The 23,337-nt window shown below is 41.9% G+C and overlaps 1 protein-coding gene across 1 annotated transcript in view; it reads left to right on the top strand.

The window, feature by feature from the left end:
- Positions 1 to 853: 853 nt before the first annotated feature.
- Positions 854 to 23,337, top strand: part of LOC137435750 (neuroligin-1-like) — a 37,861-nt gene continuing 15,377 nt past the window's right edge. Inside the window, exons 1-2 of the mRNA XM_068129693.2 lie at positions 854 to 1,080; positions 10,624 to 10,836. Of these exons, the coding sequence (XP_067985794.2) occupies positions 945 to 1,080; positions 10,624 to 10,836 (349 nt within the window). The 5' untranslated portion in view covers positions 854 to 944. The remainder of the gene's footprint in view (positions 1,081 to 10,623; positions 10,837 to 23,337) is intronic.

Raw genomic sequence — 23,337 nt, 5'->3', positions numbered from 1 at the left:
AACGAACGAAACGCATTAGAATTACCCTTTGGAACACCTTATAATTACCCTTTGGAATCCCCCAGAATTACCTTTTATAACCCCTTATATTTTATAACCCCTTTAGAGACCCTTTAGGACCATTTAGAATTACTCTTTAGAACAACCCTTTAGAACCCTTTACAATTACCCTTTTGAATTACTCATTAGAACCCATTAGAATTACCCTTTGGAACTCTTTAAAAATTAAACATGTGGGTTAGAAAAATTATTCTTCATTTTTGACGGACGGACAGACATGGCCAAATATTGAAGCGGCTTCACCTCTAAAAATAGAATTACTAAAAATAAGTTAAAAGAAGGGAAAGTGGTCGAAGCGCATTTTGCCAAAGCCAAAGGTAATTCATACAAAAGTATAAGGCCACCATTCCCCAATTTGTCATATAGTCCATGTCTCATTACTGTTATTTTTATGGAACATACTAAATCCGTTCCTTAACAACAGGTAAAGTTTGTAATGTGAACTACCTGGGAAAAAATTTTCAGGAAATGTACTTTATGTTCTGGTTGTTTTGTGCAGAATGCACTGTTTTGGGTGGACTGTACATTCTGGATGTTATATTCATTGCATATTAGGTGCTGGATACTGCATGCTAGTTGCTGCTGGATACTTTGTGCTGGATGTGTAAAGGTTCTGTGTGTTGTACATGATGCCGTGTGCTATACGTGATATGATGCCGTGTGCTATACATGATGCCGTGTGCTATACGTGATGCCGTGTGCTATACGTGATGCCGTGTGCTATACGTGATGCCGTGTGCTATACGTGATGCCGTGTGCTATACGTGATGTCGTGGGCTATACGTGATGCCGTGTGCTATACGTGATGCCTTGTGCTGTATGTGATGCTGTGTGCTGTATGTACTGGGTACTAGCTGCACACTGTGCCAGGCAGGCGTCCCGGCATGACACGTCCCCTCATGGTGTTCGTACACGGAGGAGCATATGGCGAGGGAGCTGGAGGCCTACTTGATGGGAGTATCCTCGCCAGTGTTGGTGAGGTTGTCGTAGCAACTATCAACTATCGACTTGGGGTACTTGGTGGGTATCAAAACTATCTCAAACTTTCTCATGTGTTGCTTAATCTTTGTGAGCATGGCAGTGTGCTTCCCAATACTCTTTATTTCAAATTCGTCAAACTATCTCTCCCTCTTTCCATTTCTCATCCAGACCCAAATTCATCTCTTCCCTTTTTTCTTGCACCTCATCATCATCTTATGTCCTATTATTCCATCAACACATCATCTCCTCACTTTCCTCCATGATTTATTTGTCCTCACCTTCTCACTATTTTTATTCCCCTCATTTGCAGTTTCAAAATATCCCACATGCTGTTGTTATGTATCTCCATTTGTGTATTTTGCACTATTTCAGCCTATATGTCCCTTTGGTCTCTTACCTTTTCCTCATAATTGCCTTGATGTTCAACGTTTACTGTTTTTTCTCTTGATATAGTTTTTTATTGTCCAAGCTGTATATCCTTCTCACTTTTCAATTTTCATCACTGCCTCCTTTTCTACCTCACTGCTGCTTTCAGTGCCTGGCTTCTTGCCATGGTCAGAGCCTTTTGTGGATTAAAACCTTAAGTGAAACCCTAAGATAAATGGTCATTCTGGTGATGAAAGGTTTCCATGATCATGGCTAATGCAGCTCTCATACTCTCCTGCCCTCTTTACCTCACTCACCCCTTCCTCTTTATTTCCCCTTCCAATATACTATTTTGACTCGCACCTTTTAATCTCTTCACCTCAGCTTTGTGTCTACCCCTCACACCATTTTTTCTACTGTTCTGATTTCCCATTGTTTAATTTGTCCAGAGAGGGTCTCAATTGAGTAAGAAGGTCGCCCTTATACTTGACCGACGCAGAGGTTTCAAATTTGGCAAGAAAATCAGCACAAAGGCCTATTCTTGGAAAAATATAGCATTTTTGGGTTCTGCAACATATACTGTATATATATATGTATATATACACACACAATCCCATGCTCTTCTCGCCAAAGAAAGCTGCGTAAAGCAACCAAGAAAAGATACACAAAGTAAGCCCTTTGCTGTTTCAAACCCTACCGGTTCCTTTACAGCTACAGACATTATTTATTCACAAGTAGTACTCGTACATACATGAGAATCCCAATGCTACACACCCCACTCAGCCGCCAGACTGGTTTCATCACTTGTTGGTGAATCGTCAGCGACAGTGTAGACAGAAACGCATGCCACTAAGGCTCCCAAGCATGTACCACGTGCAATGCCAATGCGATTTACTGTAAGAGATAGTCTCCTGTGGGCCGGCCCACATGAGGCCATCTCTTATGATCCAGGAACTGTTTCCTGTAAAGGCCTTAGAAATAGGTGTTTGCACAACCCATACCACATACACCATTTGAATTCCATTTTCTGTTAGGGCAACCCTTCTGGAACATTTCTAGGGTGGGTGTCACTCCAGATTGTGATATGACTTTTTTTCTACGAGTCAATGTTTGTAATGGAGGTCGATTCTTATTGTCATTTCTTTAGAAAATGGTTGGGTTGTGGGGTGTCATTCATATAGCTCTATTTTTCTAACCAGGATGTCAATTATAAAATATCAGCCACCGATGGAAAGAGGAGAGACCACCAAATCACACTGATTTAGTTGTTTTTCCCAGGGAGCACCACGGTACACAAAGATGGACGGAATCTTGTCATGTGGGATAGAATTTAAGAGATCACAGCAGAATTTGCTGTTTTTAGTTTTGCGTTCAATCAGCTTTGCTCTTTTAAAGAAATCTTCATCAGATTGAACCTATATATGCTTTTTTGAGTAGAAAAGTTTCTCATTTAGTTTCGTTTTCAGCAAATGGATTTGGATCATTTTCTCGAAACTGACATTTATTTTGTGAACAATCTTATTTTATCTTCAGATGATGCCTGTAGCTAACCAGTTCCCAAGGAAGGTTTATCCTGACATGACTAAGTGGTAGTCAGTAGGTAGTTCTTCTCTTTAACTGGTGTAATGTGCCATGCCTGCTTTGTTCAATTGAATCAGCATTGTATTACTCTGCTGCAGGTATGATTAAGACATATGGCCAGTAGAGACTCAGAGCGACACTTGCTGTATCCTGCCTGTCACGCCACCGACAAAACAAAGGAAAAGAACAAACCACGACAAATCTGTTCTTTGTCAAGATGTGGAAGAGGTTCTTCGAAAGGCAAAAAACGTCTTCCATAGAGACTGATTTATGCACTACATCGTAGGCAGGATGAGCGCTATGAGCATTTGCTGCCAGATTTAGACGCACTGAAAACCACAGATGTATACTGGCACCCAAATTGCTACACGACGTGCACTGGCAAGTACAATCTGGATCTCATTCAGAAGAGACATGGGCCTTCTCATTCTCCTTCGGAAGTATCAGGATCTGACATGACAGACGCAAGCCAGCCAGGGAGCCGATCGAGATGTCAGTCAAATGTCATAGACTTGGCCAGGTGCCTGTTCTGCAAAATAAGTCCCACAGAAAGGTGATGGAAATGCTGAACGTTAGCACATTTGAAGTTTGTCAGTCAATTGAGCATGCAGCAGAAGCTCAAGGTGATGAAGATATGCTGCGTGTGCTCCTTGGTGTGAGCAATGACCTTGTGCCTGCAGAAGCCAAATATCACAAGGTATGCTTTTCAAACTACACCAGCAAGCCAAACGTTAAGCATCAAACTTTTAAGGACAGTAAATATGAAGGCAAATATGCGAGTGCTTTTGATGAATTGCTTAATGATCTCAAACTTAAATTAGAAAGCTGGCAAGGCATATGATATGGACAGCCTTCACAGCAAATACAAGTCTCTTCTTGAGATACAAGGTATCGACCCTCATAAGGCAGCCAAGTACATAAATCAGCATTTGAAGCTCAGAATGCTGAGGCATTTTGATGAAGAGGTAATATACTCCACCAGCCCCATATTAAAACTCAACCAGAACTGGTGGGCATAGCAGTTCCATCTCTTTACAGGATGTTTTGAATGCATCTTTTAAAAAACATCTAGCTCGTCTGAACTCAGTGCGTCTAGATGTGATGAAAGAGATTGCGACCAGACAGAACGCACCAGGTATTTTGCACCACCCTGCGATTCCGATCAGAAGTGATGTTGCTGAGTGTAATGGAGTCTGTATATAAAACCTATGAATACCGCAGATTTGAATCTTGCCTCGGCCAAAACTTTTATTCCTAACAGTCTATATTGGTTCCTGCGTTGGGTTATTTCCAACGATGAGAGCGATGATGCTTAGAATCTTCCTCCAGAAAGGAGAAATCAGCCAGAGGAGAGAAGGATCCTCATGGTTGCACAAGATCTTCAGCATTGCTCGTCACATGCAAGAGTCATGACCCTCGAAGCAAACAAGTCTTGCCATGGCAGTATGCCACATAACCGGATCAAAATAATTTTGGCATTGCATCTATCATCTCTCCTGGTTACAATAACAATATCAGTGATGAACTTTAAATGGAAACACACAACACATGCCACTACTATTGTGTTGTACTAACGAGGACAATTTGTCCCATACCAGAGCGCACACCATTAGCTGACCATTCTCAGAGAAACATATCTCTCAAGAGTGCAATGATGGCGCAAGCTGTGCACGAGTTCATTACCATGGCAAAAACCCAGCATTACAAATTTTGTTGGCAGGGCATGTAAAGATTGGTTACAGTATTTAGAGCACTTAGAATCTTCAGGCAGTCTGATGGACCTGGCATGGACTCTATGCAGGCTTTGTCCAACTAAGTTATTCAAAGTTAACAATCAGATACGTAATGCTCAAAGTGTTAAATAACACCAATATGACTTCATCGCTCCCATTTCAGACACTTTTTGAGAAACTAACCTTCCCCCCCCTCCACCTCCCTGCCCCCACCCCCACCACATACATTGTCACGTAGGAAAAAAGTTGTACCACAATCTGGAGTGAAACCCACCCTATAAGTTGTCCAGAAGGGTTGCCCTAACAGAGTATGCCACCAAACCTTGTATGTGGTGTGTGTTGATTGAGATCTTTTTTCACAGGTCTTGCTCCTGGACCATTATAGTAAAACACATTACATTATGCTAAAAATGTGAAACTTAAAAGATAGGCAATATAACCACCTTTAGGTGGTAACCACCAATATAACCACCTAACCACCTTTAGGCATACTGCCTAAAAGATAGGCAATGATGGATGCTAATGCAAGTGGAGAGAGATCTGAATGATTCCTTCTGCTTATTGAGTGTCTGATTGAATGACAATCCGGAAAAGCAGCTAGACAATGTGTGTCAATCTTTCCAAACGGTGGGTCCACAACCTTGATTGTGTCTGAAGAGCATTCAATATAGTCTGAGAGTCCACAGGCTTTTAATTAGATTCTCATACACAAAAGGTTTGACCTATCCAGGGTATAAATGGTAAGGCTTAATGCAAGAATCCACATTCTTGCGTGTCTTGAGGTCGACTCAAGGGGTCCTGGCACCTTGAAAAAGGGAGCCAAAATCGGTCTTCATCAGAGTTTCGTCCACATGGATATAGTTCTCACCACATGATAGATCCCGGCATCCTGTTCAAAAATATGAATCGTAAGAACGTATTACTGTAGAGTGAAGGGGTCCAAGAACAGCCCTAATTAGCCTAAATTAGCATTCTAATTCGACCTTCAGCCCAAGCATGAAAATGATGGCAAAATATCCTCCAATCTCATATCAGTCAGAATCGATCACATAATAACAATCTCACTTCGATCGAAATTGATCAAGAAGCGACCTTTTTGTGATTTTTTTTAAAAAGCGAGCGATCAAGAAGTTCTTACGTGCCCGATTCCGACTGGCATGAGATCGGAGGATATTTTGCCATCAATTTCATGCTTGGGCCCGAATGTCTAATTAGAATGCTAGTTAACCCTAATTAGGGCTGTTCTTGAACCCCTTTGGTCGACAGTAATATGTTCTAATGACACATATTTTTGAACAGGATGCCGAGATCTATCATGTGGTGAGAACTATATCCATGTGGACGAAACTCTGATGAAGACCGATTTTGGCTCCCTTTTTCAAGGTGCCAGGACCTCTTGAGTCTACACCAGGACATGCAAGAATCCACATTCCTGCATTAGACCATCACCATTTATACCCTGGATAGGTCTAAGGTTTTGTGCGAGAGTTTTTTTTATTATTAATATACAAGATTGAGGCTCGTGTAAGAGCTAACACATTAAACACAAAAAACATAAACGGACACATAAAACATATAATAAAGGTAGCTGGAGACAAGAGGGGGAGAGAGAGAGAAGCACACAAGCACAACAACAATAGAGAACAAGGACATTGAGCGATCTGTGGAAGGGAGAGGGCTGGGGTAGGGGAGTGGGTGGGAGGGTTACACGGTATAAAGCAAATGAACACTTCTAGGAGTTTCAGGAAAGAAGTTGGGGATTTAAAGAGGCGGATTTGGGGCGTTTTAACGGGGGTAGAAAAGATCATGGTTTTGGATGGGGGAAGATAAGAGATGGTGGTGAACAGCTGTTTTAAAGACCTGGAGGGAGGAATGGGATTGAAGAGAGTGTGGAAGTTTGTTCCAGAAGCGGGAGAAAAGAGAATGAAAGAGTGAAGGTGAGCAAAGAGTCTTGATTTTGGCAGTTTCACCAGAAGAGGGTTGCTGGCAGATCTTGTGTGACCTGTAGGAATATTTGGGGGACAGAGCACAGACAGAGCAGGGGGAGCAAGGCTGGAATGGAGTCGGTGGAAAACAGAAAGACCACCAACCTGCCTGCGGTGAGAGAGTGAAAGGCCCTCAGAATCAGCTTCATCACGGGAGATTCCAATGATTCTGAAAGCTTTGGTTTCAACAGCATGAAGCCGAGCTAGGTGTGAGGCAGGAGCCCCAGCCCAGAGGGGAGAGCAGAGGACAGAGTTTAATTAAAATGCTGTGGGCTCGGAGTAATAGGGAGAGAGATATGGAGAGAGATACGGAGAGAGATAGAGAAAGTTAAAGTTTCCACAATCTGTTTTGTTGCCTGCAGCAATGTGATAAATGCCTTTTTCATAATATTTTTCTTCACTAGCCTGGTGTTGGCTTTATGGTTAAGGTAGCTGGCTTAGGATCTTAAGATCATAAGTTCAAGCTCCTGTCATGCCATAAACAACACCAAGTGGGTTGCCTCAGCCTGTCTCTCAGAGGGCAGCAAAATGAGTACCAGCTCTAGAAAAAATGAGCCATTCGAGTATCCTTGGTCGGAGTGGCGAGCAGTCCAGGATTTTGCCCCCTAGCCAATGAAAACTGCCTGGACAGCCTGATGGTGCAAAAGGATTGGGTATTCTTTTTTTTTCTGGCACTCATTGCAAGGATGCATGGAAATAGCATTTTGTCAGATTGGCTTTTGAATGTGGTGAGTGTTTATACACCTGGTTAGTATACAGCTTCCAGGAATGCATGTCCATCTTCTCCTTCAGAAGGTACATGAAGTCTGCGTTAAACCATTTCACTGCCTACTTCGCAAAGACGTTTTAAATACAGGTGTTGAGGGTCTTTGGTGAAATTTAAGACAATGTTATTGATTCTCGGGTGACTTCGAAGGAGGTGTTTCAGTGCATCGCATTCGTTTTACTTTACCGATTCAATTCCCATGTCAGTTCAGAATTAACAAAGAATATAAAAGAGATTTAGTTCTGGAGAATTATTTCAGCTTCTGCCGTGTTCCAAAAACAATTATTTCCGCCAGTGATAAACACATGAACAAAGGCAAAATGCTCACCAAACACACAACTTAAGGTACAATGATTTCTTATTGGTGAAGACATTGAACTGAGATCACGAATCTTACAGGGAATAAATTATACAACTCACGGTTAGGGTTCGTATTAGGGTTGTTAGGGTTAGGGTTAGGGTTAGGGTTAGGGTTGTTAGGGTTAGGGTTAGGGTTAGAGGACCAGCATCATTCAGGATTTAAATTCTCACCTTGAGGAAGTCTTTAGTTTCAGTGGAATTGCGATGTCAATATTAGATTGTTGGTATAAGACACCGTGGGATATCTAATGACCACCAACTAATGCCGTCAGATGGGACGTCCGCTTCAAGTCCATCCGAGGGACGACACACACATTTCAGAACCCGCCTCTGCCTGTGAAACATCGGCATAAGAGTTTATAGCTTGGCCGAGATTAGAACCCAAGCTAGACGGTTCACAGGCGAGTTTGTGCACTTGTAGGCTGTCCTGCAAGCCAAGGTCAGGCTAATAGGGGTAGAAAGGATTGTGGGTAGGGATGAGGCTTGATGATGTTGTGGTGCACCGCCTCTTTGAAATAATGGAGTGAAGAATATGATGGAAGAGGGGAGAGAGTGGCGGAAGGGGGAAGAGAATGTGTGTGTGAGAGAGAGAGAGAGAGAGAGAGAGAGAGAGAGAGAGAAGGAGAGAGAGAAGGAGAGAGAGAGAGAGAGAGAGAGAGAGAAGGAGAGAGAGAAGGAGAGAGAGAGAAGGAGAGAGAAGAGTAAATCTAAGATAATTAGCTGGAGATTGCAAATTCCTTGTTAAATAACAATTGTCCACTGTACCACACCTGTCTGCTTGTAATTTACCCGATGCTTAAGGCACGACTATGCCAGGAAGATGATTACATTATACCGGCAGTGTAAAAAGAATCGATTACATCCACTATCCCTTCAAGTGACTCCGAAGCTAGGTGAGTTTTTCGTCTTGGTGTCAGGGGAGAACCAGATCAATTTTTACAGCTTGTAGATTGTTGTTCTATCATAAGTAGGGGCCCGGGTTGTGAATTAACTTGTGGTGAAAAGCTCGATAGAACTCGTATCTCCCAAATGTATTTTACAAGTGTTGGAGATTGTCAATTTCATATTCAACTTGCCTCTGAGTGACGAAGAAGCTTTCACTGAGAAAGTTATTAATGCGGCGTACTTACTGAATATCTTATAAACACCTTTAAATACAAATAAAACCAGGGAAAAACAATGTGACCTCTGAAATGGATTGTAGCCGTTTCATCATGATGGGGCAACTTGGAGCCTCCACTATTGAGGAAATTGAAGTTTCCATTTCAAAGTTAAACTGTAAACTGTTGAATATAGATTAGCAAAACTTTACAATTCTCAACTCCACTCCCTCTGCCTGTCTCAATCATATTTTCCTCTCCTGGATATCCCCACGCTTTTTAAAAACAACGGTATTATAATTGGCTCTGTCTGCCTGTCCGACACTCTATCTCCTAAAAAGATGTGCAGAAATTCCCCAAACTTGGTAGTTATGATCACCACATATAGTCAAGTCAGTCTTTTGGGACTGCCACTGGTAACATGTAACCCGGTGCTACTAGCCGCATGGTCGGGATGTCGGCAACTAAACCGACACCCCTCACTGGCTTTGCTAGCAGGGAAGGTGACTGTGACACCTTGCCAGGACCAAAAACAATACCTGATAAAGGGTGGGTGAGCTCCCGCAGGGAGCCAATGGCCATCTAGTAAGGAGATGGAGTCTCCTAAAAAATCACCAAATCGGTTTGGACCGGTTCAAGTCATACCAAAGACTTTTAAAATGGTATGTGCTGCTTCCTTGCTTGAAACGGGTAGAGCATGGACAATCCCCTTCGGTTGGAATCTTTGGGGGAGGAGGAAATTCCCCTTGAGGAAATGCCCCACTGAGTACGGTGAGAAAAGCGGCGCCATTGCTGTGACGTCGCTGGTACCCAGAGCATACCGGGAAGTGACGATAGTGACGGCACTTCCCCCAAGCTCATTCGCTTTGTTAAGTGTTTGTTTCGTCAATACATCCTTGTGTGTGTGTGTGTGTGTGTGTGCGCGTGCGTGTGTCAGCTCTATTACAAGACTTAGCCCATGTATTAAAAAAAGAAATATGGCAAGAATGTGTGTGAGCAGTATCAGTTTTGACCCTGCCCCCTGGGGCCTTCGGGTGGGGTCAAGAGGTCAAATACCAAAAAATGCAATTGTGGGCACATTTTTGAACATTTTCAATGTAACTTTGTATTACATATATGCAATCAATATTGGGGGGGGGGGGGCACATGAAATATGGAACGATTTTTTGGATTTTATCCCTGGTTCATGCCCCAGGGGTGGGAAATTGGGTCCGCAGCGGTCAAAAAAGATTTTTAACTCAAAATTCGTTATTGGGTCAATCCTGGTGGAACTTTATGCCATATTTCAACTTTGCTTTAGGTGGGAAGTGTTGGGATTTGCGATGGCACACCATCGACTTCGCTCTAGTTACATTTGAAGAACAAAATAAATGAAACATTCGAGTTTGTCATTTACTTTTCATTTAATCAGTAACTAAATTTGGCAAATATAGACATTGCACATGTTTTAAGCTAAATATATTGAGCTTGCTTGAGTCATGCATGGGGTTAAACATGCTGTTTCATGAAGCCTTTTATATGTTTGCGCCTGGAATTAACCACTAACTTGCTAGACACACAAGGTTCCCCATAGTAACACTCCAATGGGAAACCGGCCAGGTTAACTGGTTATGAATGAAAACCAACATATTTTATTTTATTTTCTCGGAAATTGCTTTTGGAGCTCTACCACTTTCCCGCATAACTTACAGGGTTCCTGAGCACAGGCGACATGGCGGCAAGAGGGAACTACGGCCTGCTTGACCAGGTGGCAGCACTGCAATGGCTCAGCATCAATGCAGAGCACCTGGGAGCAGACCCACTCCGAGTCACCGTATTTGGATCTGGCGCTGGGGCTGCTTGTGTACATCTCCTCACCCTCTCCCACCGCACTGAGGGAAACCGCTGGAGCAACGCCACAAAGGGTCCGCTGCCATCGCCTCAACCACTCCCACAAGGCACCACATCACCTCTGCCATCACCACTCTTACTATCACCACCATTATAAATGGCTTGTGTTATTTGCTTTTGCACTTCCGCTAACTTACCTCTTTATATCATTTAACGCATGGGACATACAAGTACACACTTACCATTTTCCTTTGGCAAGCCAAGCACCTATACAGTATATGCCGCAGTGAATGGCACACTGTGCATTTATTTTGAACAAAATACTTTGGCACAGTGTGCATTTGTTGACATGTCTATTATAAGGGTAAACTCTATCCTGATTACATATTTATTTGTTTGATATTCTTTCCACCTGCCCTAATGGAACCAGGTCTTCCTATGTGCCATGATCCATGGTTACATGGTACTTTGTGTTGCGGTAATATGATAGAAAATCTGGAACGAAATTTCGATTTGAGCTTGCATCGTTGTCTTTTAGCGTCCCCTGGTGTCAAACACTTTATGTGACCAGTAAGTTTTAGGGCCTGTTTGGGGGTTTCAAATTGGTCGTAAAGATGCACTTGATTTATCACAAAACTTAGCGACTAGTTATTGCTGCATAAATACGATGCATTGTTTTTGTAATTGGTTTGATCTTCCAATGAGGCCTCATGACATATAGCCTCATTGGGTTGCTGAGCCGGTTATAGAGGAGGAATAGTTCCAGCTCAGGTAAACTGGTAAACCCTGCACTCAATATAGAAGACAACTGCAGTTTAACCAAATTACTGGTCCAGTATTGGGACCAACACCATTGTTTATCATCCACGTTGCAAATGAAACAGCTGGCTTAATGTCCCTTTTGAAGGATTGCGTGTTCTATCATACAGTGGTCTCTGCTGGTGCAATACCAGATGGTAATCACACCCACAACCAGGCAGTTCATAAAAGATCGTTCTACTGCTGAGCCTTAATTCTGCTGTGATGTTATGCACATAATTTTATATTACATTCATCAATGTCCCGCCGTAGATTAATTATGAGAGACTTGCAGAGATGTCAACCTAAGACACTTGGAGACTGGATAAAGACCCAATATGGCAGGTCCATCAATCCAGGGAGTCAGGAAAACTCCTTTTTGTTTGTTTAGTCCAGTGAGATCAACCATTGGGGCTAGAAAGATAATAGCCCTCCACTTTCTCATAAAGTCAAGAAACCAAACATTTATTCCATATACTCCATCAGCAAGGCATTTTTTTAAAGCGGTGAAGCCACTTCAATAATTTGCTATGTCCGTCCGTCAAAAAAAGAAGAAGAAGAACCTTTATAACCTGCCGTGTTTAATTGTAAAGGTTCTCAAGGGTAATTCTAAAGGGTAATTCTAAAGGGTAATTCTAAAGGGTTCTAATTGGTAATTAGGGGAATTTTCTAATTAGAATTAGGTAATTCTAAATGGTAATTGTAAAGGGTAATTCTAAAGTGTAATCCTAAATGGTAATTCCAAAGGGTAATACTAAAGGGTTCTAATTGGTAATTAGGGGAATTTTCTAATTAGAATTAGGTAATCCTAAATGGTAATTCCAAAGGGTAATACTAAAGCATGATTGTATAGTCCAAGCCATTTAGCATTTGACGGGGAAAAAACTGCAACACTACCGATCTCATTAGTATTGATTACCCTCAAGGTACCTTTATAACATACTAAAAGTATAAAGGTCTAAAAATATGGGGTGACTCTCAAATAATGCAATCAAGTTTTCTCCATTTAGCCCCATGTTAAAAGACGTACATATGCCGCATGCTATGATTATTGTCGCTCTCTGAACTTCTATTGCTTATTTTATACACTGGACCTAATCACTAGCACGATATAATAAATAAAGGATATCATACTGTACAATATTGTATATATAAGTGAAGTTTTTACTGTTTTAGTGTCTTATTTAACCACACCCCGTTTTACAAAGACTGCTCACTCCACAGCAAGCGACGGTACATCATTATTTGTTTGTGAACCATATATATCTTAGTTTTTTAATCCCATCAATGACATGTATTTAGTATGTTTAGGTCTATTGGCAATAACATACAGTAATAGTATATTCAACTTTTCTATATTTGCAGGTAATCCAACCCTGAAGAATGGCGGCCAATTCGTGTGTGTTCTGCAATGAATCCACCAACAACGATAATCCAGTAGTGACACTTCGTGAAAAGGGAAGTCGGACGATTAATGTTGTTAGTGACCAGCGCAGTGACCCAATACAGACTGTTCCAGGTCAAGTTGTTCATCAAGAATGCCGACGTGTATACTGCAATCCAATAAAGGTAGCACAGAGTATCAGAGATACACACAGACCAGGCCCAAGTGTATCGCTCCGATCAGCAGAGGAAGCCTTCAACTTCAAAGCAGATTGCCTCTTCTGTGGTACAAAGGTGAACTTTGATAACAGGAAACAACAAGGAGATGTCCACTCTATCACATTTACAGAATGTAAAGATAGTCTTCTGCAAAAGTGCTCAACAAGGAACGATGCATGGGCCGATACTGTTCGGGCTCGACTGCTCATTGTGTGTGACCTTCCAGTGGCAGATGCCGTGTATCACCAGGTATGCAGTTCAAATTTCCGGACAGGGAAACTGATCCCTCTGAATTTTGTACATAATGAAACAGTACAGAAGAAACAGAAATTGGGTAGACGATACAAATCATTGGGTAGACATCGTGGTGTCCAGCATTCAAAATCGTCTGTCCTGTTTCTCCCAATGATTGATTTGAGCTCGAGCGACACTACATGCATCTACTCCACTCTCAACTACATTGCGCAACATGCTAAACAACATGATGTACCTACCATCATCACCTTTGATCAGCCACTATGGTAGAAGGCATTGTCGATCATTCTCTCGGAGCCAGATGGAAGCCCCATGCGACGTATTGTGGTAAGGCTAGGTGCCTTTCATAAGGAAATGAGCTTCCTTGGCAGCATAGGGCACCTCATGGGTGGTTCTGGGTTGAAGGAGCTGCTAGAACTCATATACGCACCAAATGCAGTGGATCACATCCTAACAGGAAAAGCAATTTCCAGGGCTGTACGGGCACACATCCTCCTGGATGCTGTCCTGAATGCACTCCTCCTGTCTGATCCTCTTGGAGGAACACAATACAGAACTGCAGAAGACTTGCCAGTTCGGGATGAAGATGCAATGAGTGGCTTGGCCGATGATGATGTGATTCATCCAGATGTGAGTAAAGCAAGGACCCTGTATGATGCGTTGATGAAAGGCACACGATCTTCCAACGATGTAGCAAGTGATCCAATCCTTGACAAGATCAGCAAAGTCTTTCAAACACAGACAGAATCATTGACCAAAGACCGAACAGCGAAACTGTGGTTACAGTATATGGATATGGTGAAGATCTTAAGAAAATTCATCAAAGCCGAGCGTATGGGAAACTGGTCCCTGCACCTCGAAGCTGTATCTGATATGTTACCATATGTAGCAGCCTCAGGTCATTCACTCTATGCTAAGTCTGCCAGGATTTACCTGCAAATAATGCACAGCTTAGAACAGGACTATCCAGATGTGCACCGTAAGTTTACTCAGGGCTTCCATGTCGCCCGAAGAAGTAGTAGAGCTTCGGCTGGAATTTCCTCAGACCTGATGATTGAGCAAGTACTCATGAGAAGTATGAAGACCAGCGGGGGGTTAACAAGAGGAAGAGGAATGACAGAGCAACAACGGTTAACGTGGCTTTTGTCCATGCCGGCTTGTTCGGAGACGAACAGATCGATGCAAGAGCTCACTGGAGTGAAGTACAGCACAGGTGAACAGAACAAAGAGATGGGCAAAACCAGGCAGCATCGCGACATGCAAGATACAAGTACACTACAGGTCGCTCTCGTTGACAGAAATCCTTTCAAGTGTCATCCATCCCTCAGGAACATAATGACTGGTGTCAACGCTGGCAGTAAGGTTGATGTCGACAATGCCAAGCTCATTGGAGACAAGATCATGCACTCCATGACAAATCAGTCAGTTGTCCACTACACGTTCAAGCGCAAAGACCAAGCCACCACATTTCTGAAGGCCAGATCATCTGTGCGAGTTGGTAAAGACCAGGTACAGATAGACCCAGAACTGCTATTCCAGCGTCTCATCATCATCTCAAAATCTGCTGAAGATAAGGAAGAGATGTTTCGCTTTGAGTTATGCCCTCATCCACCTGCGCTGTTTGATGAAAAGCTGATGCTACGTGAAGCCCAGAAGTCCGTACTCGGAGATGCTATCTGGTCTTAACTTGAACCAGGTACCATAGAGTCAATCAGCGAAATCCAGTATGTCTTGGATGGTGGAAGTCTGCTGCACCGTATACCATGGCCACGTGGTTCACCAACATATCGAGAGATCTGCATGCTCCACTGTGACTATGTTACAAGAAAGTACGGAAAGGCCATCGTAATATTTGATGGATATCTTGGTCAATCAACCAAGCACATGACCCACCAGAGGCGAGCAGCAGGTAGAGGTGGACCAGAAGTGACTTTCACTGATGACATGAAGTTGACCATGAAGAAAGACATCTTCCTGGGAAACCTCAACAACAAACAGAACTTCATCAACATGTTGAGCAGATACCTCCGGCTTTCTGGATGCCAGACCCATCATTCCCAGGAAGATGCTGACCTGCTAATCGTCCAGACCGCAGACAGTTCGGAGAACATGAGGAACACAGCCCTTATAGGAGAAGACACAGATCTGATCGTCCTACTCTGCTTCTACGCAAACCTAGAAGCACACGACTTGTTTATGTATAGTCAGGCAAAATCCACTACAAAACCAAACCACATCTGGAATGTGAAGTCCATGAAACGTCAGCTAGGTGCAGCTGTGTGTGAAAGCATCCTATTCATACACGCAGTATTGGGATGTGACACGACGTCTCGACTGTACGGCCTTGGCAAAGGAGCGTCACTGAAGAAATTCATGATGAGCACACTCTTCCAAACTCAATCCCAACAGTTTCTTGGCTGAGGATGCATCACCAGATGTGGTCGAGGCTGCAGGAGAGATAGCACTCGTGTGTCTCTACAAGGGTAAACCTGATGAAAGTTTGGATTCCCTCAGGTACAAGCGGTTTTGTGAACAGGTCGCAGTCAAGACCTCGAAGATACTCCCACAGACCTTACCGCCCACATCTGCTGCAGCGAGATATCACAGCAGACGGGTGTATCTGCAAATACAGCAGTGGAAAGGAAACAACAGCCTACAACCAGTGGATTGGGGCTGGAGAATGAGCGACGGCAATCTTGTTCCTGTTATGACCGACCTCCCTCCAGCACCTCAGGATTTGTTGAATGTTATCCGGTGCAACTGTTTCGACCGATTGTGGTTCCGCACGGTGTACATGCCGCAAGAACAACTTGGAGTGTTCTCCTGCTTGTGGTCAGTGCCGTGGATCTGGCTGCACCAACTCCGTCCTGGACAGTTTCAGCGACGACGATGACGAGGAAAATGATGATTAGGTAGTGGACTGTTGTTATAGACTGTTACATGCAGCTGAATTAGTTAATTGTGGACATTTTTTTTACTTTTAAGCGAATCCTTGACTTCCGACAGTATTTTATGAGTCAGTATTATTAGTTTCTCTATATGTGATTTTATTATGAGTTTGTGATTTTAATCAACAAAATGTGCCATAATTCTGAAACAGTCATGACAAGTGATTCATGTATTTGCATATCAGTGATCAGTATTTAGCTATTGGGAATTTTGTTTACGTGCTTATTTTTTTGTTCCGTACGGGCCCTACTGGGGCTGTAACATGCTGTAATTCCTGATATTAAAAGTATAATTATATACCATGTGCTCGGAATGTATCGCAAAATGTGAACAAATCGTACCGCAAAAGGATGAAAAGGGGGGTCCATGTACCAGTGATTTTGACAGACACCCCATATTTTTAGAGCTTTAGACTTTTGATATGTTATCTGGTATATATTACTGCATACAATTTCGCACTGATATGGAGTGTTGCAGTTTTTTCCTATCTGGCCCCATATTTGGGCTAAATGGCTTGGACTAGTAAAGGGTAATTCTAAATGGTAATTGTAAAGGGTAATTCTAACAGGTAATTCGAAAGGGTAATTGTAAATGGTACTTCTAAATGGTAATTGTAAAGGGTAATTCTAAAGGGTAATTCTAAAGGGTAATTCTAAAAGGTAATTCTAAAAGGTAATTCTAAAGGGTAATTCTAAATGGTAATTGTAAAGAATAATTCTAAAGGGTAATTCTAAAGGATAATCCTGATGGATTCTAAAGGGTAATTCTAAATGGTAATTCTAAAGTGTAATTCTAAAGGGTGATTCTAAAGGGTAATTCTAATGGGTAATTCTAAAAGGTGGTTATTGTAATGTCCGTTTCTAAAGGGTAATTCTGAAGGGTAATTCTCATGGGTAATTCTAAAGGATAATTCTAAAAGGTTCTCAAAGGTAATTCTAAAAGGTTATAAAGGGTAATTCTAAAGGGTAATTTTAAAGGGTAATTCGAATGGAGTTAAAGGGTAATTCTAATGGGTTTCGTCATTTCTAAGCTTTGTCTATATCATGTTTAAAATGCCAAACTGAACCACTTCCTTCAGACACTGGTGCGATTTTGTAGCTGTTGCTTTCATCAAGTTTAGTTTGAGTACAAAGCGGATGCGGATGAGCTTTGCATTTTGGGCTTTCTAGTTCGCCCGTCCCCTGCACAGCTAGAAACAGGGTTTTGCAATCGCTTCTGTGTATGTGTTCGTCTGTCCCCGCCATAACCTTTTTACCATTTCAGCTTTTGTCATCAAGTGTTCAACAAACTTTGTTACGAGAATATGGCGAAGAATAACTGTTTGGGTACAAATGTTAAACGGAAAAATCATAGTAACTAATAGCTAACTAATAGTAACTAACTAATAGCCCGTATTAACCTGCCCATGTTACACTGTGCGAGACCACTGGTTTTTGTTTTTCAATTGCTTCCGTGTTTGTTTATTTATTTACCATTTGAACTTTTGTCACCAAATTCCAACAAACCTTTATTGTGAGAATATTGAGAACACTGGTTAATAAAATTTACATTTCTTCTTTTTTTAACCTGTTGTTTTTGTCAAGTTTAATCAGAGTACGAAGTGGACATTATTGTGCGGGATTTTCATTTTGAAATGCTTTCTAGTTCTACTTTTTCTTCAATATGCGGTACATACCAAATTACAGTATGATGAATTTTAAGAATGTCAAAAATGAGCTGAGTAAGTAGTTTTTCATTCTTTGTTTTGCTAAGAACTAACCAACGATAAACAAGTACGAATTGCACCAGTATATCCATCTGCATGTGATTATTAGCTTTAATTTTATTATGATCCACCAACCTAGCTCGGCTTCTTTGAAGGCTTCATTTTGTTTTCTGTAAACAGAGATGATGTGCTTTCCTAAAAATCCCTACTTTGGTGTCATCTGTCCACAGAACTTTCTCCCAGAAGGATTTTGGCTTGGTCAGGTGTGTTTTGGCAAACTCTAGTCGGGCTTTCTCAGCAGTGGGGTCCTCCTGGGTCTCCTACCATAGAACCCCCTTTTATTGAGTTATCGACGGATGGTGCGAGTTGAAACTGTCGTACCTAGAAGCCAAGGCTTTTAGGATCATTGGTATCTCCCACGATGAAGCTGATTCTTAGGGCTTTTGACTCTCTCACCAACAATTTCAAAAGTGTGGATTGGATGCATTTGAGACGACGCATAAACAGATTTTACAAACCAACTCATAGTTTAAAAAATACGTAAGCTGCCATCTTCCCAATTTGCTTTCCCAATTCTACTTTGTTTTGAAAATACAGTCGAAGGTTCAGAACATCTGCTTTCGTTGCTATAATACAGACATCATTCCCAATGATTAGTATACTACAGTTGTTTTGCCAAGTTGTGCAAATTAAGACACCACTTATGTAAACACCATTGCATCTGGCTTTCTGTTTGAGGTTATGATCGAACCACTTAATTATTATGCTTTTCGTCTTGATATTTTTTCAGTTCCTTATGTCCACTAGGTTGCTTCCCTAATAAACATTCAAATAAAATTGTTTTGCTTAACTTCTCGCTATTATGGTTCTCAGTATTGGAATTAGAGGATCATTGTTTATTGGAGGCAAACAGCCTCAATGAGAGAGTCTGGGGGCGTCAGTCGTTGGAACCCTAGCCAAATCATATCAAAGAATATAAAAATGTGCTGCTTCCTCACTTGATGTTCAACATAAGGGACAAAGCATGGACAAACAACCACAATATGGCAATAATAGTGCAATCTTTGTTGGGCCTCACGGCCTACCTTCTGCATCAAAGTTCCTTGTAAGGCAACTCGTATTATTACCCCTCACAGGCGCGGGCGGATCCATGATTTGGGGTTAGGGGGTTGGGGGGCGCAAACATTTACATCGCACTGAATAATATCATTTCGCCAAGCAGAGCAAGAGGACACATTTTTTCTGTGGGTGCTTCTTTTAGTCATAAATTCTAAAGATTATTCTAAATCTCTCTGCTCACCTTCATTCCTTCATTCCTCTTTTCTCCCACCACTGGAACAAACTCCCTCACTCTCTTCAATCCCTCTTCTCCCTCCAGGTCTTTAAAACAGCTGTTCACCACCATCTCTTATCCTCCCCCATCCAAAACCTTGATCTTTTCTACCCCTGTTAAAACACCCCAAATCCACCTCTTTAAATCCCCAAATTCTTTCCTGAAATTCCTAGAAGTGAAATTCCTAGTAGTGAAATTCCTAGTAGTGTTCATTTGCTTTATACCGTGTAGCCCTCCCTCCTCCCCCAGCCCTCCCCCTTACACAGATCTACCGACGTCCCTGTTCTCTCCTGTTGTTGTGATTGTGTACTTCCCTATCTCTCCCCATCTTGTCTCCCGCTCCCTTTATCTTATGCTTTATGTGTAAGTTTGTCTATTTGTGATTAATGTTAGCTCTTACAGGAGCCTCGACCTTGTATACAAAAAAAAAAAAAAAAAACCTTTTCGAATTCCTAAAATCCTCAATTTTCATCCGATTGACTTGAAATTTGAATAGGATTTTCATATCAGCTAACTGAATTCAACCACAAACTATTTTTGAGATCAACGTAGGCCAAAAGGTCAACATAGGCCAAAGGTCAATAACCTTTTCGAATTCCAAAAATCCTCATTTTTCATCCGATTGACTTGAAATTTGAATAGGATTTACATATCAGCTAACTGAATTCAACCACCGACTATTTTTGAGATCAACGTAGGCCAAAAGGTCAACATAGGCCAAAGGTCAATAACCTTTTCGAATTCCAAAAATCCTCATTTTTCATCCGATTGACTTGAAATTTGAATATGATTTGCATGTCGGCTTACTGAATTCAACCACCAACAATTTTTGAGGTCAACATTGGCCAAAATGTCAACGTAGGCCATATTTCTAAAATTGACAATTTTCATCCGATTAACTTAAAAATTGAAGACGATTTGCATATCAGGTCACTGAATTCAACCACGAATTATTTGTGAGGTCAAAAGGATGCTCTACTGAGTGCCATTCTACTTTGTTCTCTTTTGCCAAGTGTTGCTCTATGAGTGATTTTTTTTCATTGTACTGTTGAGCATCTGTTATTAGAATTTAGTTGGCATCACTTTGTTGGCTTCCTCAACCTATGACCAAAAATATATTCCAACATTGATTCTTTTTTATTTCTGGGCGTAACAGTTGTTTTATCCAATTATTAGTATTTAATAATACTAGGGCATGCCCGTACTATATATAAGCTAGGACGTGCCCGTACGTGGGTGCCCGTTCCTTGCCAAAAAAAAAAAAAAAAAAAAATTTGTGTAGGGGTGTGTGTGTGTAAACATCCTAGGGCGTGCCCGTACGTGGGTGCAAAAAAACATGCGTGCAAACAACAACAACAAAAAAAAACTTTGAAACCACGTGGCAGTAACGACCACAGAACCCCCCCCCCCCCCTCTATTTACATGAATGGTTTGGTCCATTCGCAACGACCACAGAACCCCCCCCCCCCCTCTATTTACATGCAATGGTTTGGTCCATTCGCAACGCCAAAGCGAACGGCGAACGGCTAAATCGCCATAGCTCGGTAAGTACTTGTCCGATTAATATCAAACCTTGAAAAGGCACATCCTCGGGTCCCCAGCAATATACCTGGCAAGTTGCAAGTATATCGGACCCTTGGTTGTCGAGAAACAGCGGTCACAGACAAACAAACAAACGTACAAACGTACAAACAAACACACAGAGATTACTGGAATTATAGATAGATGAAGAATGAAGATGCATGTTTACCATAAATAAATATGATGTTGAATTGTAGGGGGAATTTTATAGAAATTGGTGTTTTAAGTTTGGGAATGTACTTAGTAACCACACCCCTCGACCCCCCTCCACACACCCCTTCCCCTTCCTGCCCCCTCACAAATTATCCTCATCCACCACTGTTTTTTTCAACTCCCTGCTTGATATTTCCTGGATCCATAACTGTCATTAGTTTGCAATTTGGCTAGAATGGCAGCATTTACAACTCCCCAAAACAGTGAGACTTTGAAGAAGAAAAAACAACAGCTCTAATGTTTAATAAAATGAACAGAGTCCACAACTGTCTTACAAATGTTGGACTTTCCCAAAGAAGGCAACTCCTCTTACAATATAAAACCCTGGTGCTGCAGCCATCATAACTAAATTATGCAAACTCTGAGCCCTCAGGCCAGCAGGGTGTGGGTGGATGATTACATAGGTTCATGTAGTTTGACAACTTGCGATGAAATAAGCAAACAGCTCGTGACCGTGGCAAAATAGCTCGAGCTATTTCAGCAATTTCTTACAATTACGTCATATAATTGCATCGGGGACTTCTTCAACAGTGATTTTTCTTTACTTCCAGAAATATCACCAACAGTTTTGAGCATCTACTCACTTCTGCCACTGCACTCTGGCATCTCATGTTGCGCTGGCTTTGTCATGTTAATTAAAAGTAGTAATGTCCTTCCTTTTTAATCTGACGATTACCTTCACCATTGAAGCTGAAGGGAAAGGTGTGTGTGATGTGTGAGAAGTGTTATGATTTATGGGAGCGAGACATGCGTAATGAACGTAGAGCAGCAACGAAGGCTGGAAAGGGTGGAAATGCGAATGGTTCGGTGGATGTGTGGAGTATCGTTGAGAGAGAGAGGAAGACAAATGATGAATTGCGAAAGATGATGGGAATAGAGCCTGTGATTGATGCTGTGAAGAGGAACAGGTTGAGATGGTTTGGTCATGTGTTGAGGAAGGATGAAAGTGACTGGTTGAGAAGAGTGATGGAAATAAATAGTAGAAGGGAGTAGAGGACGGGGAAGACCGAGAAAGACTTGGCTAAAGATGGTGGAAGAAGAAATGCGGGCAAGGGGGTTAACAAGGAGAGATGCAGAAAATAGGGCAAAATGGAGAAGATTGTCATGGGGACCGCAAGGCTAACCCCCGCTCCAGCAGGGGAAATGGCCTTAAAATGCCTGTTCTTGTTGTTGATTACCTTCACCACATGTTCAAAATGACTTGGTAATTAATCCAATTTCCTAGATTTGTACTTTAGGTAGCGATTGTAGCATTCGGGTGACAAGTGATGAGTGCTATATGTCTTGTTTGCTTGACTGATTTTTTTTTCTTTTTTTGACTAATATAAACCTCATCGTGAAGCTTGGACGTAAATAACATGGAGGACAAAAACATCAATGTACTTTAATTTGAACGAGGTGTGCCTACCCATATTGGTGTGCTGATGAGTTTAAATCAAAAGAAAGAATGTCGTACTTCACATATGTGTGAATCTCATTGAGGTTGAACAAACTCTCAATGAGTTTTCAATTAGGTTACACGATCTATACTCATCTTGTGAACAAAGTTCAACAAAACATATTCGTTATACACACAAACAGGAATTTACCGAATCAGTAGTGATTCTAACCTGACTTGTGTGAGTCAATTTATATATGCTTTCCAGCTTGTGTCACATTTTCCCCCAGCTGTTGTGGGTTTTATTGATTGGAAACTGGATGTCATTATGCCAGCTGGCTGGCGGTGGGTACCTCTCACACCTGCCATGGCGACTCAGCAAAGGACTTCTGAGACTCAATGAGAATGACACAATCTGTCACTTTCCCGATCCGGATCTCTGTCGGTACATCATCTCTTCTGGCTTTGGTTATGAATAACTTCCCTGCAAATGTCTGCTGTTCTTCATCTGCTCAAATCGGTTCGTCTGATCATTTCCTTGTTAAAGTGGACATCTCTCTGGCCATTCTCAGAGAGCCCCCTCAGCGTCGACATGTCTGGCATTTCACTCAGGCTGACTGGCATGGTCTTCAAACAGCCATAAAGCATCTGGAGTGGTCTCCCATCTCTACTGCCTCTGACATCAACTCATCCTGGGAATTCTTCCAAAGAAAACTTCTCTCTCTCTCTCTCTCTCTCTCTCTCTGTCTCTGTCTCTCTCT

The sequence above is a fragment of the Myxine glutinosa genome, chromosome 9, assembly GCF_964187855.1.
Source record: "Myxine glutinosa chromosome 9, kmMyxGlut1.1, whole genome shotgun sequence".
Lineage (NCBI taxonomy): Eukaryota > Metazoa > Chordata > Myxini > Myxiniformes > Myxinidae > Myxine > Myxine glutinosa.
This window is presented reverse-complemented; position numbering and strand designations above follow the sequence as displayed.